This window comes from Rhopalosiphum maidis, chromosome 2, assembly GCF_003676215.2.
Source record: "Rhopalosiphum maidis isolate BTI-1 chromosome 2, ASM367621v3, whole genome shotgun sequence".
NCBI classification, from domain to species: Eukaryota; Metazoa; Arthropoda; class Insecta; order Hemiptera; family Aphididae; genus Rhopalosiphum; species Rhopalosiphum maidis.
In genome coordinates, this window is record NC_040878.1 from 50,963,342 (window position 1) to 50,989,793 (window position 26,452).

General features: G+C 27.6%; 3 protein-coding genes across 5 annotated transcripts; 1 reads left to right on the forward strand and 2 right to left on the reverse strand.

The window, feature by feature from the left end:
- Positions 1-2,007: 2,007 nt before the first annotated feature.
- On the forward strand, positions 2,008-6,618 carry LOC113552044. The gene is made up of 4 exons (XM_026954709.1): positions 2,008-2,550; positions 3,846-4,090; positions 4,155-4,434; positions 4,543-6,618. Exons 1-4 carry the CDS (start codon positions 2,484-2,486, stop codon positions 4,995-4,997), a joined length of 1,047 nt encoding a protein of 348 aa, XP_026810510.1. The 5' UTR covers positions 2,008-2,483; the 3' UTR covers positions 4,998-6,618.
- Positions 6,619-8,379: 1,761 nt separating this feature from the next.
- On the reverse strand, positions 8,380-11,265 carry LOC113555151 (probable cytochrome P450 6a13). The gene is made up of 4 exons (XM_026959492.1): positions 10,176-11,265; positions 9,675-9,896; positions 8,785-9,036; positions 8,380-8,685 (listed from the first exon to the last, which is right to left on the reverse strand). Exons 1-4 carry the CDS (start codon positions 11,050-11,052, stop codon positions 8,519-8,521), a joined length of 1,518 nt encoding a protein of 505 aa, XP_026815293.1. The 5' UTR covers positions 11,053-11,265; the 3' UTR covers positions 8,380-8,518.
- A 1,905-nt stretch (positions 11,266-13,170) lies between these two features.
- LOC113553067 (THO complex subunit 2) lies at positions 13,171-25,387 on the reverse strand. Of its 3 annotated transcripts, XM_026956203.1 has the most exons (31): positions 25,202-25,387; positions 25,049-25,128; positions 24,774-24,862; positions 24,451-24,579; positions 24,275-24,387; positions 23,825-24,197; positions 23,620-23,760; positions 23,386-23,558; positions 23,126-23,324; positions 22,870-23,033; positions 22,565-22,751; positions 22,214-22,485; positions 22,028-22,145; positions 21,782-21,961; positions 19,763-19,927; positions 19,417-19,698; positions 18,084-18,197; positions 17,830-18,021; positions 17,492-17,752; positions 17,171-17,428; positions 16,961-17,108; positions 16,791-16,878; positions 16,605-16,716; positions 16,473-16,512; positions 16,356-16,394; positions 15,681-15,721; positions 15,029-15,178; positions 14,899-14,956; positions 13,965-14,029; positions 13,834-13,889; positions 13,171-13,370 (listed from the first exon to the last, which is right to left on the reverse strand). In XM_026956203.1, exons 1-31 carry the CDS (start codon positions 25,243-25,245, stop codon positions 13,343-13,345), a joined length of 4,359 nt encoding a protein of 1,452 aa, XP_026812004.1. In that variant the 5' UTR covers positions 25,246-25,387; the 3' UTR covers positions 13,171-13,342. The 3 variants fall into 3 exon arrangements, with proteins under 3 accessions (XP_026812004.1, XP_026812003.1, XP_026812002.1); XM_026956202.1 differs by having other exon boundaries at positions 13,174-13,370; positions 16,356-16,512; positions 16,961-17,042; positions 25,202-25,386; XM_026956201.1 differs by having other exon boundaries at positions 13,175-13,370; positions 16,356-16,512; positions 25,202-25,385.
- Between the last annotated feature and the right edge of the window lie 1,065 nt (positions 25,388-26,452).

Consider the following 26,452-nt stretch of genomic DNA (forward strand, 5'->3'; position numbering starts at 1 on the left):
AAACATTATTTATCTTAATTTTCCTGTTTTAAAATCTACAACAAGATGAATTGAAATTTGTATAGTTCACTATAATTTAAATGCATTAATAATGAAAAAAACACATTTAATGTATAAGTGCCATGTACTTAATCTTTGTTTAGTAGAACATCTGGTAGCATATTTCAATATCTCTTTAAAACATGTGTATTTATAAGTATAGTGTATGTGTTGTGATATACGCAGTGCTCAGTGTATCTACTGACAGATTATTTTCTTTTTGTAAAATGTTAAGTATTAAAATATGTAAAAGTAGTGTAAAATATAAACGAAATGTGGTATATATATACATATTTATAAACATAATATACAGCTTGTAACCATTTTTTGTACATTAAGCAAAGATTATTGTCAGAGAATAATATTCTACATGGACACGTCACACATGGTAATGATGCGTGAGCATAGATGACAAATGCAGTTAACCCAGTAACGTAGGTAAGTATATAGCAAGTTTCAAGAATACAACTAGAACAAGCATTGTACAACACTAAACAGTATACAAGTTACAAACAATAATAAAACATCAGATTCCATACAAATTTTAGATTATATTCACGGTGAAGCTACTGAGAGAGAATATATAGTGATAAATAAAAGAAAATGTATAAAATTGACCCATCGTCCATACGTATAGTATCTACGTAACTGCGCGGAAGTACGTGACACCCTCAAAGGTTTTTTCACGCAACTTGTGCAGCATTCACACTTTCAGTATGATATTGATGTATATATATATATATATATAAAAGCAATGTTACGATCAAATTGGCGTAATGGAGTACAAGTACTAAGCAATTTTCAAAGGAATCGTTACTATTATTAATTCTGAAATGTTTTTTTAAAAAAAAGTTAGCTACATACCATGTTTAAAATATAAAATCCAATTAAAATTTAAGTAATATAAAAGAAAGAAAATATAGTGTAAGGCATCATCACCCTACGTGTACGCTCCAGTGATTTACAGATGATGAACAAATATTAATGATATCCTTATAAGTTATAATTATTAAAAAATACTTAGACCTGATGTTACCCTTACATGTTTTAAAAATTAATAATAATTCGATTTAAAAACTAATGACTAATGTTGTATTCACCCGGAAGTTTGAAATATTATCAATAGATATGTAAAATATATAAGTGCTAAGTGCTAATTAATTATTATCTATATTATTTTAGATTGTAATAACGACCATATAGAATGTGTGCCGCAGCGGTGGACGGTAGTTATAATAATAGGACGCGCGCTGGACGTGAATACTGAATACTCGTTAGGTACACCCGATACTGCAATAGACAATGTTTTTATTATTATTATTAGCTCTTGTTCACGATTAACTTTTTATTAATATCAAAATCGTTTCAAACTGCGTTAGCCAGATTGGTCCATTCAAGCCGTACAAAATTACTCCAAATCATTTGGAAGTTGTACGATTGCGGAAAAGGTAGGTAGGTTCCTACAACCACATTATGACTATTATATTATGCACTTACCTACACACACGGACGTATCTACTATATAAATACTAATAACTAATATAAGTTATGATAATAATTAAATAATAATAGCATAACAACAATACGGCAATTGGCATAGATCGTACCACTCATTCGTGTATAATGTAGTTATGTATGTTGCGGCACATTGGCACGGTCATATAGACAATTATTATTTATAAATTATAATGTTCAGAATTTTAGAGTTCAACAAGTTACTGCGGCGCGGGTACCACCGTGAGGCACGTCGCTTTGTCCGTTTCGACAGTGCGGCCACCGCCACGACGATCATCACCGCCCGATCATCGGGCACGTCAGGAGAATATGACTCTTTCGTAATTTTTATGGAAGACGGTGTCCGATTAGGTTAGATAGTCTGATAGTATCCGCCCCCCCACCAATCGACGACGCTCGATTCTCGTGATTAGATAATTGCGAGTATTGCGTATGTGTACCGTGTGATCGTGTTTCCGTGTGTTTGTGTATGGGTGTGACTGTGTGTGTATGTGCAGTGCGCGTGCGTTTGTATCCTCATAATAACAATAATAATAATAATAATATTATGTGCAAATGTGCAATTGCCAATTGTCATTAACTACTGAATAACAACATTAATCATTATGCAGTATTGCAGCCAGCACTGAGCATCACAGGCTCTTAACGGTCGTGTTACCAGTTAGTACTATTTTAGTTGTTTTAGTTTCGAGTTTACGTCTGTTTGCCTGGCGGTGGTGTCTGTGGTGTTTCATAAATGTTCGTAATAATAATACATTAAAGTACGACAGCAGTTGTAGTGCCGAAAAACGATAAAATTATTCGGTAGTCGGAGGACAACTATGGTCCCACTACACGATTGATCTTGTGCAGTTCGTAATTTCTACCTGTCGCACTTTTGGTTCTAAGCCTCTTCCTCCTCTCAGGAATACCGAAGCTTAAACAATATTATGCCGTCGTTGACACACGGGTTGCTGGTCGTGTTGTGCTTAGGCCGAACCATGGCATACATCGAAAGTAAGTTAAAACCGTCTAAAAACACATCACTTATACCTAACATTTATATGGGTCTAGCCAAGGGGAATTCTATAGATGTTATTATACTCACATATTAAAATGTTGCTACTCTAAGCATGATCAACTCTAGTCTTGGTCTTCTCGAGCGTTAGTTTTTATTGTCTGATGACCAAGTTGATTTATCACTGCTCATCAATCAAAACTCCAACAACACTTGTAAGGTTGTTGGCACATACTGTGGTTAATAATTGGGAATGCCTATTAGTATAATTAATAAAACAAGTGTTTAAATGTTTATACTTTTATTATTCATTGTATACTTAATATTTTCTATGTCTTTTATGAATGATGACTCAACCAAGGAATTAAAGTTTTATTACTGATAGTTGATAAGTGTAGAGTGGGGTATTATTTTTACATTTACAATTATAGATTTATCGATAAATGATGTTTGAATAGCAATAACCAATAAGTAACTCTTAAATCATAATAAATCATTATTTGTTTAGTCTATTCTTATTGATATTTATATTTTATTTAGATATTAAACAAAAATATTTTTTATTTTAATAAATAAAAAATAATTCCATGTATGAAAAATATTGAAGACAAATAACAATTAAAGTACAAATCTGTGTATTTTGTTAACATAAATAACTAGTGAAAAAATAAATGTAAATGCATTCATTAACAACTTACCTACATGTTGAACACATTTTTAATTTTTTTTCGCCATTTCTCTCAACATAAAAAAAATACTGGTCTAATCAAAATATTTTTATTGTATCACATTGGTATTGAAACTATTAACTAAGTATAATGAACAAAATTATTTTCATTCAAAATAGTTTTAAATATTCATATACTTTACATATACTAATTTTATATTCATCTATTGATGAACCTATACAAAAATCAAATGTGTTACAAGTTTATTGACCTTTTAGTAGTTCTTCCATCTCATTTTACTTTAATTTTGTATGAATATATCACTATATTGTGCATTTTATGTTTCATATTTTTATCATTCATCCCCCAAGTGCAAGCGGTAACTGAAAAACATTTTTTTGGGGTTCAACCATTTTTTAAATACAGATACTGAAAATGTATAATCTATAAACTAATAAATTGTTTCTACTTTTAAAAACTTTGGGGGGTCCAGACCTCTGGAGACATGTCACTGAGAATCTTTAAAAACAAAAAAAAATGCTTTCATTCGACTTTTCTGAAAACCATAATTTATGTATTTGTTTGACAATACAAAATAATTAAACTGTTTTATCCTTTGTTTGTAGAAATCTTGGAAAACGATAGTGTCTGCTCGATGAGTTTCTTTTCAAATAATTTAAACCTGTCTGGTCGTGAAGATCAATCAGCTATGGTGATCAAAGATAACCAATACTTTCAGAAGTGGAGCGGCAAGCACGAATTTAACTGTAAATTTACAGTCACTTCCTCACTTGGATTGGGTGTTTTTGCTGTCATACAGCATTTGTCTTTTAGACGTAATGCTCAAGGACAATGTATTGACTATGTTCAAGTATGTATTTTCTTTCGTTGTTTATATTTATGTTTAATCCATTTTTATGGCTTGAATTTTATAGTTTCGCCATGCTGATAAAACCATAAGTGTTCTAGACATAAATTTTAAATTTAAGCCGACGTCAGAATCCTGGAGTGAGAAAATTTGTGGAAAAATAAATGCATTTGAAACTAATGTTGATAATGAATCTTACCAAGGCAGTGATGGTAATGATGATAAAGAAATAAAAAATTCATTCACTGATCATAGGGGTATGATTGAAGTTAAAATATTTCTTGGCAATAGAACTATAGAATCCAATGATGAATTAAAGTTTGAGATTATATTTACAGCATTTCAAGGTATAATATTTATAGTTAAATACCTTGCTAAATTTATTATATTATTTTAAAAATGCCTATATTTTTATTTTTGGAAACATGATACTGAATTGATTTATTTTACTGTAGAATGCAAATATGACAATGGTCATTGGAAAAGTTGTGGCAGAAAAACATGTATTTTTAAAGACTTCTTTAATGATGGAAAAGTTAACTGTCCATACAAAAGCTGTAAAGATGAGAGTGGTTGCCGCCCAGTAATCTCAGTACTAAATAGTAACTATATGAGCACATCAACTTTAGCGACCAAAGTTGTAGCTGCAACAGTTGCCTGCCTAGTTACCATGATTTTAGTATTTATTGCGTTCCTATGGATATTCAGACACTGTGGAACTGCATTTTGTTGTATGGGAAACCCTAATAGCCATCCACATTCTTCTGAAATGCAGCCTGTACCACGTTTGGATACAATGGCTATTGTAGCTACAGCTCCACCAGATTTTATGGCGCCAAGCGGTACTGAAGTGAGAACAGCTGACAAAGATCTACCACCTTCATACGAGTCATTGTTTCCAAGTAAATAGTAACTGATCAATATTATATGGAGTTATATAATTTCTTCATCAATCTCATGTAGTTTTTAAGGTGGATTTTATACTTTTATTTAATATTTCTATCTGAACAAATGTATCATTATTATTATTTTTATTAATTTTATTTGGAGAGAAATAATCAAGACATTTTAAACTAAGTTCACCAACCATGTTCGATTGTACCAGTGATTTTATAATTTTCAAGACAAAATTGTTTTTCTCTTAATTTGACTATTCAACAAATTAAAAAAAAAAAATCATTTAGAAAATATTAAAATTATGACTTATTTAGATCATTTTTTTTACGGTTTATTGGGATACAGTGTTTTATTACTTTTTCAAAATTTCGATGAAGAAAAACATTGTAACCCACACTTGATTTGATCAGATAATAGTAAAAACTATCATCTATATTATATTAGTATTTTTTTTGTTACACAATTTTATTATAATATATATAGTATATTTTTTTTATTTACGGTTTTGTATTGAAAATAAATAACTATTTATCAATTAAAGTTTCACCCACAATAAGTATACTCATTTTAACTAAAAGAAAACTAAATATTGTAGACACTCAAGACTGAATATCGCATAAATTTCAAATTTATCATTACATATTATATTTTTATGCACCTATTTTGGATATCATGTAATAACTTAACTAACTTACCGAATTAAAAAATGAATAAATAATGCTTTATTATTATCCATGTTTTACTATAAAACTTAAAACCATAATTACAATTTTCCATTGTTTAATAAGTACTTTTTTCAAATATATTTCATCATCACGACATATTTTCTTTTTAATTTTATAAGTCGATTTATATAATATTCAGATTTGTATGTTGTACTAAGATATACTGTGTAAATGTATTTATTTTATCAACTAAAACAGCATTTAAAATAGTTTTAGTTTTTAAACTTTACACACAGCACGATATATTTTTAAATACCTTTTATAGCTTACATAATTAACTGAGCATCTAACAGTCAAATTGATTTTGATTCTGAATTGTTGCTGTTAAACCATAGTGCAACATTTATTAACACTAATATTCAATGTTCAATGAACAAAAATATCTCATATTACATTTTTCCAGTGATGTCAGTCTTTTAGAATATGGTCCATGGGTGTGGACTACCAGCTTTCTAAATAATTTTTCTGTTATACATTTATTGTATTTTTGCCTTTTAAAAAAATTATTTTAATCGAATTTTGTGAGGTTTTACCTTATATTGTAATATAAAGTATAATATAAACTATAAGTATACTATGTGATTTACATTTTACTTAACACTAATAGTAAGTGCAATACCACATCACTCTACTATAAATGTGTATCATTACTTTGAATGTTTAAACGATAAGTCAAATATGCATAATGTCTAATATTGTGAAACATCATTATTATTACATTATTTATTATATATTATTTTTACACAATAAGACATTAAGTATAACTCAATTAATCTGACAAAGTATTCTTAAAGAACAACTTTTTTGTATTTGTACAACTATTTTATTATTGGCTAACATTAAGTAAAATCAACTTTTATATTCTTGTATTCCTTATGTTTTTATATTGATTTAAGTACCAAAGACAAAATATATTGCTGTACCTTAATAATGTTAGATACTTTGGTATTTGTAAGAAATAATTACATTTTTATGTTTATGCATTATATATCAGTATACATTAAAATATATTCATGTTTGTAAGACATTGTATATAGAATTAATATTATATATTTATATTTGAAGTATTATTTACTACACTTCAATACTGTAAATTGATACTGTGATAAAAAAGTATATTTTATATCTAATATATAAAATTTGTTATTGAACATAATAAATATTTTTTATTTTTTCCTGGATTAATTTGTATTGATCAAAACTGTATTATATGCTGTAAAAACACTAAAAAACTTAATAATAGCAAATTTAACAAAATGTATTGAATAACAATACTCTTATATTAAATAATATAAAAAAATTATCTTAACGGTATGCAAGTTAAAAATGGTATAAGTGCCTATTACTTGTTAGTCAAAAAATTTAAAAAATTTCATGCATAATATGATAAAAAATATAGTATAAACATTTGGTGAAAATAAAAAAAAATATATGCCTGTAATATAAAATGTTAAATAATACATTGGATACATTTTAGAGGCATAATTTTTTTATATGACCATGTTATTTTATTCTATGAAAGTTTGTCAATGGTGTTTTCAATAAGCTTCTGTTTTTTTTCGATTTAGGTGTATTGACATAACTTCAAGCTTTAATTTATATTTCTGATTTTATTTCTTTCAGTATGTCAATTAACTAAAAATATTCGAATGAACAGTATTTAATTCACAATATATGATTTATATCTAATTTTTTAATTTACTCAGAATAAAACCTTAATAAAAACTTCAACACATTTTTAACTGTACCTCTTTTGAGATAGTCCTAAATTTGTGTTGTAAGAAACCGAGATTTGGAAATTTACCTGTTTGTAAAACCTTTTTGATGGGAGCCATGTGGAATACACTGAAATATTATTAATTGATATTCAATATTTTTTAAATATTATGATAATGAAAATTGTTTATGTGTTATGGAGTCGCAATAATTATTATATTTCAAAAGAATGTATTGCATTCAAATGTATAACTGTTATATACCTGCAATTTTCTGTATGAGTGATAACTAAGATCCCCAAATGTCCAGATTTTTCTTATACACGGCGTAACAGATAGGCAATATAGGTACATGACAGTATTGAAAACAATATTTCTTTATTCGTAACATAAAAATGATTCATAATAATAGATGAGTATATATTGCCATAAGTTGTTCTTGCTGTTTTTCAGTTTTTGGTATCTATTACATACGCTAAACTGTTTATAAAGAATATCACATGAGTAGCCATTGATCATTCTACATGGTTTTCAGTGACGTGCGGTGATATTTGAAGCTTGCCAAGCACCCAAAAAACTTTATTTATCAAATGATTGATATCAGAAAATTTGTTTCTAAAAGTATTTATATAATCACACAGTAGTCAATACGTGTACAAAGCTAAGAATTTAATAACAATTTTCAAATCATAAGCGAAGGTTTGGAGAAAATTTGACAATTATTTAGAAGCGAGAACAACTTCCAACATGTGTGATGTGTTGAATTATTATAGTTGTTCATATTATGAGTATACATTAGTTCATCAATTTTCAAGTAGTGGTTTCACCATTAAGATTTTGATATGGTTATAATTTTATAAATTAATAATAAAAGAATTATCCAAATTGCTGTTTGTATTAAAAATATCAAGTAATTTATTACAATTCCAAACAAATCGATTACACTATATTAGTAAACTTATATAATATCATACTCAATAAAGTATATGCTACAGTATATATTATATATATATATATTAGTTATTATTACTTTATATGTCATACAAATTACATAATCATCATAGACTTAGGGGAGTATAATACTATAATACTTATTAAGAAATGGATTGAAAACGTAACCAAATGCCATTTTTTGCCACCATCATAGGTAATCCATTTTGTAGCTTAAGCGGAACTTCTGTTTTTTCACATGGCAAAATTTGGAACGTCGTCAATATTTGTGATAGAACCATTTTAATTTCCAGTTCAGCAAATCTTTTTCCTGTTAAACGATTTTAATTTAAGAATTCATTAATAATATATGGTATACATCGTAAAATTCAAATCATTATTAAACACTAATCTTAATGATAAAAGGTACCTATGCAAAATCGCGGTCCATCGCCAAACGGTAGGTAAATACCGGATTGTCGTTTTGCCTTTTCTTCCGGTGAAAACCTTTCCGGGTCAAAGGTGTACGGATCAGGGTAATACTTTGGATCGTGATGAATACTGTTAACAGGAATCATGATCTTTGTTCCCTTTTCAATCACCAACGAATCATTAGGTACGTTATATGTCTTCACAGCTTCTCTAAATAGCGCATTTGTCACTACATACATACGTTCTGTTTCTAAAACGTACAATAGACAATGACGGTATTAGTATATTAGTATATTAATGAGATATTATAATACATTATTTTTTCGTATTATGCGCACAGAACTTACATTACCCGTGAATTTATAAATACCATTCTAAGGAACCTACTTAGTAAATATTTATTTCGATCACAAGACATATGTTGAAACATATTGTTTGTTTTTTTTTTTAATTTCTATTATAACAGTCAATAGAGAAATAAGTATTTAGATAATATTAATAGTTTGTAAATATGATAAATGATCTCGTTTTACTTAGGTACCTAAACTACTAACCTACCTGTCAAACATCAAGTCATTAATATTAAGTCATGGTCTGCGCATATACATAGCAAATACAATTCAATAATAATATATATATTATATACGCCTAATATTACATTTACTTAAGTAAAAGTAATATATAATTTATGATAAATTCTACTAATTAATTCTTAGTGTATATTCGTATAACAATGAAATAAAACAATTTGATAAAATTCATGTCTTAGCCCCCGTTCCATAATTATTGTGCAATGCATTGTGCAGTCAGTGTGATATAAATTTATATTTGTCGGTAATTATTACTTATATGTTTATGTCCAGTATTAAATAGCACTCCGATATTTACCCGCCAAAACCATATCGGTGTAATGAAGATCCACCAAAAATTCATTGTTCAGTTGTCCGTGTTGTTTCAATTTCGAATTCATTTCGTCACGCATTTTGTCTTGGATGTGTTGGTTCAGTGCTAATTGATACAAACAGAAACTCAACGTGGAAGACACAGGTTCAAAACCGGCCAAAAACATCAGGATTGCATTTGCGATAATATCCTGTTCAGTAAATTCATCTAAAATAATATAGATCAAAACACTAATTTATTATTTTAATACATGGATGTTGAAGAGATATAATTTTATTCGGTAAATAATATTAAACGATAGTGATTTGATAAAATTACAATAATAATATTATGATATTTTAAACCGGGTGGCCGGGTATTGTGGATATAGAATATAATTAACCGGATTAGTGGTACTCGACTAAAATATTATATTGATGCTTTATCATGATTTTTGTGTGTTATAGAAAAGCTATCGAATGAACAGTTAGTAGTGATCAACTTTACTTTCGTCGGTTGAGTCAAGCACCAACTCTTTTCTCGCTTGTATTAAGCTCTGTGCCACGTCATGTCTAACTATGCCGTTTTCCTCCCTGTACCTGATTACTTCATTGAATGCAGAATCATAAAACGCAGAAGCTTCGGGCGAGAGCTCGGCGATTCCTAACAGTTTCAATATTTTCGGTGACACCGTTTCGGTCAACAAAAACCGGAAGTTCATCTTTAATATTTTCCGGGCGTACACCCGGAAATCGGAATCGTCGTTCTTGACGGTGTCCAATTTCAAACCGAATGCGCACGTTCCGATTACGTCTGTTGAGTACTTTCCCATGGTCTCCTTGACTTCGATCTGATCGTTTTCTTCCATTTTAGCCCTGATAAATCGCATCAGCTCGTCGCTGCACTCTGCTATTTGGTCGTGAGCGAGCTTCAGCTTGCCCGACGTGAACCCCGGGCTCAGTTTCTGTCTCATCACCTTCCACTTAGACCCCTCCATGAAGAATAACGCGTTAGCCATTATATTCAATGCAGGATCCTTGTGGAAACCTCGGTCTGGGAAGTACGAGAAATCCTTGATTAATATATTATTGATCAGTTCTGGGTCTCTAATCATCAGGAACGGTGTCTTCATCTGATAGAAACCACAATATTTTTCGCTGGCAAATCGTTTATAAATTCCGTCGATGGTGGTCAACTGGTGTTCGACCAAAGTCAACATCTTAACCGTGTTGCCCACTAGCGGCCACGGTCGGTCGTGCGGTACGTTCAACTTTAGCCATTTGTCGTATGTGTTGGTCGTATAATAATAAATAAACGCCGCGATGACGGCTACTGCACTAATAACAGGAGTGTCGAACAAAAAACCGATCAAACTCGAAATCATGGTATTAATCACCGATATTAAAATTAAAATTTCAATACTCTTTTAAAAATATAATGTACGTATGATAATATCGCAATAATTAAATTTATTTCACTCGAAACCGACTCCACACGAGAACTGCGTTTATGTAAAATTGTACTCGTATAGTCGTATATATGAATCCGAATTCACCGTCCACGAGTGGGATTTAAAGCATCATCTATCAGCAATTGTGTATGTTTTTATGTACATTTTCGAGTGGAAACTTAGTCGTGGGGGGAATACGGAAAATTATGATATGTGTAATTATATCTCGTTCGAATTGTCAAGGCCATTGATGTATTTTGTACATAACACACGCCCACACTCAAGAGCGCCTACAGAAATATAAACCGGAGGGGGGATAAAATCAAAATATACTGCGAGCTCCCTTGCCCACACTTCACTTGGTATGTGGGTATATAATACATATATGTTATCATAAAATGTTACACCCATTGTAATAAATCATGTAAAATAACGAATTTGCATACTTTGTTGACTTGCGGGTCAGAAGCGTCTTTAGGGGAGCCCCTTGAATGACCTAGCTTTTTTCTCTTCAAATTTTCGTAATTTATATTACTGCCTAGTAATTTGTGCGTTTATATATATAATGTATGAAGTTCGCCCCCTTCTTATAAAAGGGTCCTATCGATAATCGATATACCTATTATAGTCTAAAGTTGTACCTACTTAAGTCTATAACTATAGTTATAAATGTTATAATGTAAAATAATTTAGTGCAATATCAGTTATAGTTAGTATAACTTTAAAGTTACATAGATATGAATACAATACAGTTATTATTAACATTTATAGAGTACAAAATAAACAAGTTAAAAAATGTTTAAAAAAAAATATTAAAGTGATATTGTAATATTATATACCGTAGCAAGTAATTAATATAGGTACTTACTACTTACAACGTATAAATGTTCAATAAGTACCCGAGTATTTTACTAATATATTTATTATTTATGAATTAATAGTGTGACTTTGACACGTATCATTAGTTTATTTCTTTATTTACCAAAAAATTAAGTTATAATGTTAGAATATAATTGTATTATTGGGTAGACACTGATAGTAAAAGTGCTGCACATTTTTATTTTTTGTAGTACACTAGCCGCTCGCCGTCAGTACCGTCGTTAGGGACATGACACGAAAACGTTGCAAAGATGTGTAGCCTAAACTATACTCACTACATACATTTTGCACCTTTTTCGTGATAGCATTTCCTTCTCCCCACATCGTCATTTATAGTGTTTTCCTGCCAACGTACTTTACTTTACTTCCTCAGATCTTTTAAAGCTTTTTTTTCATCAACAAACACTTTCGGAAAAATTTATTTTTTAATTTGTTATATTCTGATGCCATATTTTTTTCTTGCAACTGACAAAATTGAAAAAAAATGTATACACAAAAAAATATTTTTTTTTTTCGTATTGTAGTGTATATTGATACAAAATTAAAGACTTATAAAACCGTTACAATATTTTTAATAGTTAGAACTATCGAGAACCTCTTTTGGTTAGAGACCACTGAGAAGACTGAAAATCGACGTGAAAAGGCTTCAATCAGATATACCATGGAGAGTAGCAGCAGAAGAAAGGAACAGACAGAGAGGAATTAGCAGAATGGTTTTGATAACCGAGAACCCAAAAATATATTTAATACATTCGCATATTGTGTAAAGACAAAAGATCTACATTAAATTGAACTTTAATCTAGAAATTGACTAAGTGATCAGTGACACATCTCTAGTAGTCTAGTACTTTAGTATCAGTTTTTAGGTCACCATCATTGAATCGTCTAGGATCATATGATGATGATCGTAAAAGCAAACGATATATTAATAACACAAAAAGTAAAACATAATCTCGTAAATTACGGCTTTGAAATCCCAATGATCAGTGATACATGATCCAGTAAGCCGTATGTATTATAAGTTTTCTTTAAGTTTAAGCATTATTCAAATTTGTCATAGGATTTTTAATAATTTTTATTTTTCACTTTTTTAACTGTAACAACTGATTCCAAATATCATTATCTATTAAAAGACTTGCATTGATTAAAATTAAATGAGCGTACATAATCTTAAATATATTACAATTTCGTAAGAAAATCTTTTATTAATACACAAAAACAAAAAAAAAAAAATTATAAAAATTATAAAATACAATGGAAATAATATTAAAATACAATAATTATTCACAATTTTATACGACAATATTCATATTATGTTTGTGTTGACGATAAAAAATGCCTTTTTTCATTTCCTTTTATCACCTGTCCTGTGCGTATAATGATAATATTAAGAAAAATTTTGAAACATAATAGATTAGAAAATATAATACTATAACATTAAACTTCAACTGCATAGCCTATATACCAAATAGATAACATATTTATTTTTTCTTTTCCTCTTAGTAATAAAGTATTTAAATATATATATATATATATATATATATATATATATTATATTAATTTAATATTTAAATTTTTTTTTTTAAGTATTTAGTAATTTTTACAAAGCACATAATCTCAATAGTCACAATAATAAATTAATAATATAATATAAATATTAACACATTCTCACTCATACTTACATTTCTATGAACCCTAACTGATAAAGAGATAAATATTCAAACAATGATTTTTACTTCAACCAATTATTTTTGTATCCATCAACAATGTCAATTTAACTGTCAATATTACTTTAAGATTATAATAATTTATTAAAATTAAAATTAAAAAGGATATCTTTTATGACGTGATTCAGTTCTTTCGGACCATTCTTTCGGATGAGGAGACTTTTCCTGCAAATATAAATCATGTTATTAATTTATTTTGTTGAAGTTATTACTGCTTTAGTAAAAATTTAAAATACTTACTCTACTAGATCGATGTTTATCACCCACTATGTCATCATGACGAATATCAGCTGATGATTTTACATCTATTGGTAAAACAATTTATATTTAACAGTATGTCAGAAAACTATTTTTGTTAAACCCACCCTCTACATAGGAAATGCACATTAGATAAAACCAAATTTGTTGTTATCTTTAAAACTGGTCTTATTATTAAAATTAAAACTAAGAATATTAACTAGAACACCTAGTGGCAGCTACAGTCAAATTACCATGTGTATCTTAATTACTAAAATATGTGGATGCCCACACACCAAAAAAAGTAATTTATAAGTAATTATCAAAAGCATGTGTATCTGTTGGTACACTTGAGGTATAGCATAACTGTCACTGAAAACACCTTGTAAATCATGGTATCACAGTTCATTGGCTATCTATATCAAGATATTATTAATATTTTTATTTTTCAGTACAAAGTAGCATCAATTATTCAGCCCATCAATTATTATCCCCAATATGATATTTTTGAAAAAAAAATAATATATTTTTAAGTTTTAAATAAAAAATAAATTACATAATATACTTTTAACAATAAATTAGTTTTATTTTTATTTATATAAAATATTTAAATTCATGTTTGTTTTATATTTTTAATCATTATTTATCTGCACCCCTTGGTCCCAGTTATTGTGAATAATTGACACTCCACTGCAAGTTATAACTATAAAAAATAATTTAATTTTAATATTGAAATATCAATAAAATCTTAAAAAGTTGCCTAGATAATATTATTTATTTCCTTTAAATTTAATAATGGGAATAAAAATTATTTAATAATAATTCACTCTAATATTAAAGCTAACATCACAAAATTGGTTCTTTCAAACATAAATTTCTGTTATATATGGGTTAGAAAACATAACATAATAAATTCAAAATTTTAATATTAACATACGTTTCTCGTCTTCTTTGCGTCTTTTTAATTCAGGTGTAGTTTCATCACGTCGTTCATGCTAAAATAAAAAAAAAATATGAATTCACTTTAAGTAATTATATTAATGTCTTTTAAATCAAAGTATACATACTCTTTTGCGGCTTAATTTACGATCTTTACGAGTTTCTTTTAGTGAAGTTGAATCAGTAGATTGTGATTTTTTAATCTTCTTATCTTTTTTCTCTATCAAAGCTGATCCATTTGTCTCAGATTTAATGTCGGGATTATGCTTCATGAGTTGCTGTGAGTTAAAAAGGATAACGAAAATGCAAACCAAAAACAACAAAATATAAAAAAGATACCAAATTACCAAAGTATATAAGCTATAGATAACAATTTCTTTTCTTTTTTTTCTCCAAAAACACAAAAACAATAACCAAAATGTTATTTATTTAAAGGGATTGAATAACAATATTTAATTTACTAATGCAGATGATAAATAAGTGTAAATAAAAGACAAGGTTGTTCTTCAATCTTCGTCGAAAGTAGGTATTCAGCTACAACAGCTATTCATTGTTCCATTGTGTTTGAATGAATCAATTTCAATACATATTCGAAAATTTCAGTAATAATTGTAGTAACAACAAATTATTGAGGAAACATCATTCAGGTGACACTCAAAACACCATAAATTAAAGCTGCTTGAGCAATTTGTTTGAGAGATGAGACTACTTATTATTTGTTTTGTGAATATCAAGAGGAATGGAATTGTGATTATGTTGGCTCCATACTTCAGTTCTTACCTTCGTAATTGGACTGGTATCCATTTTTTTTCGTTTTATATCTGAAATAAAATAAAACCATTTAAGTTTAAAATAACACAATTTTATTTATATAATACACAACAATTTTAATACTTTATATTTATGATTTATTTACAAATTACGTATTTAACTTTTGTATTTATAATATTAAATTTATAAGAATATAAAAACATGATTTTAAAGCTATACCCTTTTAGTATAGTAATAATAAATTAATGACTATGAATTTGTCTAAATTACAATTAAATATTTGTATTTTAAAAGGAATGTTTGAAGTCTTCTAAGTAAAAGAATATATCAATCTGGTGACAAAATGTACATTAAATTTAAAAATTTGTTGAAATCTTCATTATATACTCTTTTTAGTACTGAAATGTACATAAATCATTAAAATAAATATAAAGATAAGTACATATAATATATATTAAAATATCACAAGTAAGCAAGATAAAATTTAAAAAAAAAAGCTCTTATATTTTCTTATTTATTGAGTATAAATCTAAATCGAATTAAAAATTTAACATGTCATTAAAATTAAATGGTTAAAATGTTTAAGACAATATTTAAAATTTAACAATAAATTTAACTTTAATTTATAATATGAATATAAGCTAATGCAATCCAATAAAAGAAAAATTAATTACAGTCTCTTACCTTTTTCTTCAGCAGTGTGAGAACCATTACTTGCTACATCTACAACACAAACAGATATTTGTGATAAATTAATCCTCGGGATCTGAACTTTATTATGACTATTAGTAGGTTGACTACCTGGACTGGCAGTAAGTACTTGCGGTTTTGTCACATCATTCTAATTTATAAAATAAACACCAACAAACCATGAAATTTACTATAAACAAAATGATTTCTAAAATAATAAAAATTTGCATAAAAATCTTTTACTCTGTCAACATTATCATCTCTTTGTCGTTTATCTCTTTTCTTCTCATTTGATTCATCAAATTTTTCTTCCTTCAATACTTCTGTGATATTCTCTTGTACTATAACTTTTTCACTAAACAAATATTAAAAATAAAACAAATTACGATTATAATTTTGAGTTTTAAAAAGTTTAAGATTTTAACTTACTTGACTTTTTCAGAATTTGGGATTTTTATAGGTCGTTTATCTGTTTTCACTTTGTTATCAATAACCTTCTTTTCAGCTTCAACCCATTCTATAATATAAATATAATATAATTAGGAATAAAATACTATAATATAAAAATTAGAAAATGTTGTATTTAACACTTGTATTACCTGTTGATGATGTTCCATTAATAACTTTAACAGCAGGCAGTGGTGGAGTTTTGGCTTCAGGAACTGTATCTTCATCTTTTTTCTTAATAGATTGATTATTTTTTGTAGCATCAGACTTATTATCAACAATATTTTTTATTTGACTTACCTTTAAAAATAATTAATAATATTTTAATAAACAATTAATTTAAGTAGAAAAAATAATTATACCTTTTCGTGAACTAGATGGAAATCACTGTCCTTAAGAAACTGACTAGCTCTACCTTTCAGTAGCCCACAATAAGACGTTGCTAAAGTGTAGAGATCTTGTCGTTTATCCTTTTCATCTTCTCTTACCTTTTCTACCTTTTTTTCAATTAATGTGGCTAATTTTGCCAGAACAGGAAAATGATTAACAATTTTTATGAGAATAATCAATGAGTTACGAATTTGTACATAATCTTTAGACTCTAAACAAACCATCATGGCCTAATAAACAAAATAAATATTTTATACATTTAAAAAAAAAAATTTTCATTTGATTCTACTCACTTTAGTTATCTTATAATGCCATTTATGACAAACATGTCTGAAGTTTTCATACCCTACATGATCATTGTTAGATAGAACAAATTGATCACTATTCTTACATTTAGTCACAAACCCAGGATATGTAGCACATTCTTTTTCGAATATATCTTTGGTTGAATGCCAACGAGTAACATTTTTTAGCATTTCATTAAGAAATATACCATAACGATGTGCTTCATTTTCTGTGCATAGTGTTACTGAATATGTTATATCACATAACAACTAAAAAAAAAAAAAATTAAATCATTAGTTGAACAGTTTATATTATTTAAAGTTCTAAATACTTAATATGAACTTACTCTATCATAGCATAAAAGAGTTGAAAAATTAGCAGTTTTCAATGAATGTAATGTTTGAACAAATTTAGCACAATACATAGCATCTGTATGTGTAAAAATACATCGGGGAAATAAACATAGCTGTAAAAACTGTGTAATAGTCTCATTTTTTGCTGCTTTAATTGAACGAGATAAAAACCAGGAATCTTTTTCCTGAAAATATATTAACACATTTTAATAAAAAATAAATAAGTATAAATAAACAATGTTTTTACCTGATTCAACATAAAGAATATTTTTTCAACGTGCTCTTGTTGTTTTTTTTTTTCGTCATTCAATTTAGCAATAGTAATTCCTAATCGCTCTTGTTCTTTTTTTACTTTAGTACTCTAGAATGATACATGATAATGTATTAGCTATAATATTTAAATTTATACTTGCACAAAATTGACATTTTTCAACATATCAGTAATTTATAGAATTAAATCAAATTTATAGTTATAATTATAACTAGAGTAAGGAATAGGTAAACACTATCTTTTCACTGGCTACCAACATACCACATAAACGAAACACATTGATATGAATGTACACAAATGGCCATACTATCTATTAAGCAACATTTCATTGATCCATCAACTTGGTCTCACCTCAAAATATTGTGTTAACAATAGGTTCCAAAACCAGTTCCTCTATCAAACCGATTGGTTTTAATCTGGGTATATGGTCACAGATTTAAGGCATACCCTTAAGGTATCCATGCATATATAACATAGACCAGTGGTTTTAAACTTTTGTAGAACACATAATATTCTTAAAGCTGCCGTGGATCCCCAACATAAATATCGCAAACCCCCAGAGTAGTGCAGACCACAGGTTAAAAACCACTGGCATAAACAAAAACAAATTAAAAATGGATGGTCTAACCAACAAAAATGCATCAGTTTTCAAATAAAGTAACAATTGAAAAGTTTGACCAAGCACTTATGTATAATAAGTAACTAATAACATATAAAAATTCTAAAATATGCCAAATTACAATAAAATAAAAAATGAAATAACTAATAATTTCAAAACCATCATTAAATAAAAATAATGCATCTTCTATTTTTAAAGTAAATGAAATAAGAAAACTTTTTTTAAAAGTTTTTATTCAATCTATTACGAAATAATAGAACTATAAGAATAATTGATGGATTTTAGAAAGTAAACAAAAAGACAGGTAAAACTGACTATAGAGGCCTCCCAATGACATGGCAAAGTCTTTTATTAGGTTAATACTTTAATAGTCACAATACCACTGCTTCTTGAATGTTTTATTTAGGTTGCCTGGGATAGTGATAGATGATAATTTGAAGATTTCAGAGGGATTTTCATGGAGAGCTAGTCAGAATTTAATATGTACCACCAATTTTATAGAAAATATTTTGAAGCCCACTTACATAATAAACAGATAAAAAATCAGTTAATTCAAATTTTCAAACCCTTAACTTAGACTATAGACCAGCTTCTGCGGCTCAGTGCCAAGTTGCCTTCGGCTCACAAGTGAGTCATGGCCCATTGGTTGAAAACCACTGAAATTATATATAAAATTTGAATAAGACTCACTGCTTGTTTTGAATCTCCCATTGCTGAAGACTGAGCTTTAAGTTTATTTATTTCTCGTTTATAGGCTTCATTTGGAACACATAAGTCATATAAAGTCAATGACCAAAATGTGACTAAAAATCCAGGAGACACGTCTTCCCAAACTTTCTCAGGATGGAGTGGAACAACAGATTTAACAATAGATGACATGACTTCTTTATGAGCTTCTGCATATTTTGTTTGCCTAACAGCTAATGATTTCTTTGAATTGGGATCAGCTTTGCGCAAAGCATCAAAACGAGTCTATAATAAATTATGCAAAAATTAATAATTATTTTAGAGTAAAGCAAAAAGAAATGATACTTACATTAATAGAATGGTTAAACATAGGCCTAGCTAAAAAAAATGCTACATCCATATGAACATGATGTTGATCAAGTAAATCATGTACAGAAGGCAAGTGATTGATATATTCCTCCATTGAAAATGTAGACCCCAAAAATGTACCATATTGAACCAACGTATCTTGACACTATAAAAGTAAATTCATTGTTATTTTTATGATATTTATATTTTTATGTATGTATTATTATTATATATAAATATAAACACACAAATAAAGGATAGTATACTAGATTCAATATGAAAGTTGAATGTAGAGTATATTATTAAAAGATAATAATATTCAATAATAGTTTTATAGTGGGGGAGGAAATTGAATGCGTTGATTAAACCTTTTTCTACTTTTACAATCATAGACATGCGCAGATTTTGACCACAGGGAGGAGGGGCCTTAAAAGATTCTTTTACTAATGAATACTAGTATAATTAAATATTTAATTGTTAATTTTATAAATTAATTTTTTAATTCAATATGCAAATATAAAAATAAAATATAAAGTTATTAAAATACATTATATATGATAATAATACATAATTATAATAAAAATGAATAATAATAATAATTTGAAACTGAAACAGCATAATAACACATAAATACCTATAAAAAATAGTGAAATAATGTAAATAAAGTAGTTGATAAATACACTGTGATAAAAAAAAATAAACCGCTAGCTAATATCAAATAAATGTTCAATTACTTGCGGATATAACTATATGATACAAATCAAAAAAGTATTTAAATTCACAATACAAGATACAACTGTATCTCAGATACGTATCTTAAATACAAGTATCTAAGATACTGCCCAGCCCTGACTGTATGTAATAATTTTTATAATGCGATTATTGACAATATATTATTTTATATATTATGTGGATATATTGCCAAGCGTTTTAATCGATATATTAACTATGAATACTGTATAATTGATAGTTTTGTGTCAATTAAAGATGGAGGAGAGCCTAAACAGTAAACATGCATCTAAAGAACTCTAAAAATTGTTTAAGTTACTGAACAATATTTAAATTTTATTATTATTAATAATAATAAACATACTTAATTAATAAAAAATATTGATCAAAAGATTATATTAACTGTCCAAAATTTGTTAGCATAAGCGAAGATTTGATTGAATTTTTAGGGGGGCTATAATAATCCAATGTAAAGTGACCCCGCACCACCTTTTTATACAGAAGTATAACATATTACCTTCGATTTTTAGGGGTCTATTGAAATATTTGATATGGCTAAGCCCCCCTAAGTTCCTCTTAACACATAATATAAATATATTATAGTAATAAATAATATGACATTGTATTCTGTTTTATTAACGTTTAGCTGCCCTTTTTAAAAATGGCGACTGACGATTTTGTGGCTTCAAATCTCCCCATTACCGATAACAACAGTTAGCAATCTAGTTAATTATCTATATCTGTGCTATTAGATTAAAACTGGCTTAGCTTTTTTCATGTAAAATGAAAAAATTTTTGCTATCTAGTATAATATAGATATCTATGCATTTCATTTATTAAAGAAAAAGCAAGAGGCCGCAGAGGGGGCCGCAACCCACCTGGTTTATCATGTGCGTACGCCTATGCTTACAATACCACTATCTTATAATTATAAATACATTTTAGAAAGCATTTTAGTATAACCCATGGCTTAATATATATTTAGCCACGAGTATAACCAAAAAGTGTATTGACTCTGTAAGAACAAAACTATATATATTTAATCAAAAACATTAAACTTTTACGTCCAGTTTTTAATATTTTAGTTTGTGATATTACTGATATTGATTAATTAATTTATATCATAACACATGAGATGCGGAATTTGTTCTGAAGATCAAACATTGTAATAACATTCTTTCACACTGAACATAACCTTTTCTCATTAACAGATTCCCACAAATAAGACTACCAGTTCACAAATTTATAAATATTTTATATACTTATTACACTTAATTAATAATTATCATACTTGATCATAGAGCTGTCCAGCAAGTTTGATATGAATAGATTCGTGTTCTTTATAAATAACACTATGCCTTTGTTGAGCAATTAACAGACATAAAGCAACGGCCAAATTATTATCTAATAATGATTCTTTCAGTCTAATAGAAGATTTTTTTGTATTTCTAATTTGATTGTAGTAACCAGCCTAAAATAGTAAAATATGAATCAAGTTTTAGTTATATTTAAAAGAAAAATTTTCAAGTTTTCTTACCTCAGTTTTTAAATAATCACCACCTGACATAGCTTCAATTTGATCAGGGGTTATTTGTTCCATAACCTCAACACCAGCCATTCTTAACACAATCTCTTTAAGTATAAGAAGATCCAAACTACAGAAATATAAATTTATAAGTGAAAAATTTTAATAATCACCAGATTTATATCATAATGTTTATACCTATTTTCTGTTTTTAATTGGTTTGCTACATATTGAAGAATTCCTGTAAGTTCGACAGAGTGTTTTTTAAAAATGGCACCACAAAATGATGCCGTACTTTGAAGCCATACTGAAATGGAAGTACCATCATGTTTCACTCGATCTTGGCCACTTTTACCTAATGTTTCCACAATACAATATCCAAGAACATCAAATGATAAACTTGTCATGTACTTTAAGCATTCAACCACAATGCTAGCCAAATTATCAAATACTTGAATTTGTCCCAGTATCTAAATTAATTATAACATCCAACATCAACTTTGGTTCAATAACAATATTATCCAAAAAAAAATTAAATTTTGTAATTACATAATCAAATAAATAGCCAGGTGCATAATGTGATATTTTCCCAATAACACGACTAGATGGTTTAGTATTATCTTTACAAAGACGTTTCATTACAGATCTAGCTTTTTTCTGTACATCAACTTTCTTTGTTAATAATTTTGGATGATATTTATGTGTATCATTTTTCCAACTATTATAAAGTGCATACCTATGTTTCATAAATAAATTTAAAAAAAATGTATCATGTGAAACCAAATAATAAAATTTATAATTATTGATAAAAAAAAAAAGTACAATTTCAAATTAATTTTACAAATTGCTAATACCTGCAGTGATAAGGATAAAGTTGTAATAAAGTCCACAAATGCTCTGAAATACTACTTCCTTCTGCTAATGAAAGAGTAGGTAATAAGACACGATCCAATAATGACAAAGTGTCAAAATAAAATCCCGTTTCAGATGGAATATAATCTTTATTTTTAATTCCTTCCTAAAATATAGATAAATCAAAATTAATATATTTATCTATTTAAAATATTTACAAATATTTTAGTTATAAATATGAAATGTATAAACACTTACATTAGTTAATGCTTCTCTAACAATTCTGACAATTTTAAACATAAGAACAGGATCACGATGTAGTCCAGGACCTAATGTTATTAACATAGGTATAACTACATCATGAAATTCTTCTAGTGTTAGTACATGTTTAAGAGAACGTGAATTTAGTTGAATATCAGTTGAATGTTTTACAGCTTTTGAATGAAGATTAAAAACTCTAAAATATATTAAGCAACAGATAACAACAAGTTAATTATATATAAATTAAAAACACTTACTGGTTATAAACAGGTTTAATGACTTGATTTATAAGAGAGCAAAGTGCATCGCCAATAGGAGGATACTCTACAGCATAGTATTCTGGAAATCTTTTAATTAATACTTGTGCAGTATTCCAATCTCCAATTTGTAACATAGCTTCACATAAACAAAATTTTTGATTTTCTTCAGGCTAAAATTGTAAAACTAAAATATGTAACAAACATAACAATTTAAAAAAAAATAAAATATACTTTAGGCTGAATATTATCATCAACATTTTCAGATTCCGGTGCTTTTGTTATGATCATACTTGAAGCTTTTCTCAAATAATCTTGTCCATTTTTTATATCTTTTTCCCAATTTGTTTTAATATCTTTATCATCTGGAGTTAACTAAAAAAAAAATTTAATGACATTTAACTGAAAAATACTATAATATAACTAAAGTATAATTTACCCAAGGATAAATGTTATCCAGTCCAATTAAATTGAATTGAATCAAAAAAGCAATCAATCTGTAAGATGAGCGAGTTAAATTATTCACTTGTCGTAATTTAAATGCCAATACTTCAGTCAGTCTTTGTGATTCAGGCATATAATCATGTAGTAATGGAATAAAAAAATGTTCAGCTTTATTATCTGTATGGTGTTCAAATGAATCTAAAATTATATCTAACACACGATTTGGGTCCAAGTTGAAACATCCAATCAATGATTTAATAATTTCAACCATGATTTTAGGATCCATATTATCAGAATTTAATTCTGTAACTAATTTAGAATAGCCTTCAGATTCTTCACGAAATAAATTATACTTTCGTTGTTTATAGCTAAAAAAGAAAGAAGTAAAATTAATATATAAGTTTATAGATACTAGCTAAATTTAATTAGAAAAAAAACAACTTACAAAAGTTTAGTTTTGATTTTAATAAATTTTGTAGAAAAAATATTATTTAATAACTTAATGTCTTTTAATGAGTCAATTTCTAACCGTTCTTTAAGTAATTTGTCAGTCAATAACTATAAAAAAAGAAATGTTTTATTGAATAAGTTATTAAAAATGTATTAAAAGTTGATATTAACCTTTTGTGATTCTTTGACGAAATTTCCAAAATATTCTCTTTCTAATCCTCCGTTATCTGAAAGGGCTGTGTCAGTATCTAAGTAATTAAAGACATCCATTACAACAGAAGCTATTTCTGCATTCGAACACTAAAATACAAATATATAAATAATCAATAACAAATTAAATTCTTATAAAATATTCTTAAACAATAATACTAAGCTTTAATTTATAAATAAAAATAAATGTATTAAAAAAATTGAACTGGGGCACACAAATACACATAATTAATGACAAAAGTTGGGGAGATACTAAAAGAATATTTGATACAAGCTATACTTACTAAATCACTTAAAATAGATAAACAAAGATTTGTTTTAATTTTTCCTTTAATACATGCTATTAATAATGAAAGAATAGCTTTGGCCAAATCTGAAAACGATAAATTAGAACATTTATAATAAAATTAATGAATGTAAAATGATACAAGTATATACTTTGCACCTAATTAGGTAATTGAACAGAAAACCCAGGTGTAAATATTTATATTTTGAATAATTTAGTACACAGATAACTTAACATAAAACTAAATTTAAAATATTTTGTTGATCAACGTACCAGTAGGATTGCCATTAGATGTAATTGTTAATGAAAATTCTGATTTAGAACTTTTAACAAGTTCATGACATTTTGACAAACTAAAACAGAGTAAAAATTCAAACCAAATCAATTTTGAAACTATTAAATTTTATAAACACGAAAAATACATACAATTCAGTTTTTTCGGTTAAACCCCAACCTTCATACTTGTCCATCTTTAAGTGTTTAAATTTAAATTTTGAACAAAACAAAGTACCTAAAACGGAAACATTCTAATATTCACCATTTGAATTGAAGTAAAAATATAAACAATCGAAATGAATTAAAATTCAAAACTTACAGGAAATAAAACAAAATTAGTAATTACAATTTTATCATTTATCGTAGAATAAAGATAAAACAATGAAGTACAAGAAAAACAAACCTTATGCTAAAAATCGTGGCGGAAAAAAACAATACAGTAGTTTTTATTCGAAAACACACGCGGTTTGATAATCAATTCAAGGAGGTTGTAATTCAGAGTGATTTTTTAAACACGATGTGTAAAGAAGATAATATTATCTTAGTTCGTGGTTCGAACAACAACTCATAGAGTATATTACTCTATGCAACAACTTTATTGTTTTTAAAATATACGGTCAAACCATAGGGTATAGATTAAAGAGTAATATGGATAAAATTTATCTTAAATCTGTCAAGTCAACACTCAACAGTATCAACAGTCGTAGAGACTAATAAGCTGTGTGCATATATATATATATGTGTTTAATCAATGGTAATATCAAACTTGTTGACTTGTTCAAACTGTTCATAGTATACCAAATACTATATACGTATAGTACTTGAGTATACAAAATTTAAAGATAATATTATACATTAAAACCTTGCTTAAACCTATACTCCTAAGTTGTTTCTCCCCTCACCGTCGGGGTGCCTCACCATTAGGTGACTTCCGCCTCCCATCAATCAAATCTCATCAAAATTAATTATTGTACAAGGTATAATATAGAATAGGTATAGTAAATACAGATTGTAAATATATTAAATTTTGTTACAAAAAAAAAATTCCCCCCCCCCATTGATTATTTTAAGTTTGAACAAAACTAATAATTTTGCTTAAACATCAATTTATATTAAAAATAAATATACACAAGTGTGTTCCCTGTGGTATGTTTTTTGTCACGATTAATTCATGATTTAGACTCTTCTCATGACAAACTTCCGGACAATCTTTATGACCTATTACGGGTGATCAGAAAAAAGTACCTATGACCTATCTTTAATTTTCTGTCATACATCTTAATAAGAAGAACGACGTCGTTTTAATTCTCTCAGTCGACATTAGACGCGTTTATATTATATTATTGCAACTTATACAACACTATTTTGTAAAATTATTAATTTTTTTTTCACACAAATGAC

Excerpts from the sequence above, each read along its gene's own strand:
- LOC113555151 (XM_026959492.1), bottom strand. The coding sequence starts at position 11,052 with ATGATTTCGAGTTTGATCGGTTTTTTGTTCGACACTCCTGTTATTAGT. Across the intron at positions 9,897-10,175 it reads GCTTGACTCAACCGACGAAA|ATGAATTTACTGAACAGGAT; the intron begins GTAAAGTTGATC and ends ATATTATTTTAG. Across the intron at positions 9,037-9,674 it reads CACCGATATGGTTTTGGCGG|AAACAGAACGTATGTATGTA; the intron begins GTAAATATCGGA and ends TGTACGTTTTAG.
- LOC113552044 (XM_026954709.1), top strand. The coding sequence starts at position 2,484 with ATGCCGTCGTTGACACACGGGTTGCTGGTCGTGTTGTGCTTAGGCCGA. Across the intron at positions 2,551-3,845 it reads AACCATGGCATACATCGAAA|AAATCTTGGAAAACGATAGT; the intron begins GTAAGTTAAAAC and ends CTTTGTTTGTAG. Across the intron at positions 4,091-4,154 it reads AATGTATTGACTATGTTCAA|TTTCGCCATGCTGATAAAAC; the intron begins GTATGTATTTTC and ends TGAATTTTATAG.
- LOC113553067 (XM_026956201.1), bottom strand. The coding sequence starts at position 25,245 with ATGGACAAGTATGAAGGTTGGGGTTTAACCGAAAAAACTGAATT. Across the intron at positions 22,146-22,213 it reads CAATTAAAAACAGAAAATAG|TTTGGATCTTCTTATACTTA; the intron begins GTATAAACATTA and ends ATATTTCTGTAG. Across the intron at positions 21,962-22,027 it reads GTGATTATTTAAAAACTGAG|GCTGGTTACTACAATCAAAT; the intron begins GTAAGAAAACTT and ends TTACTATTTTAG.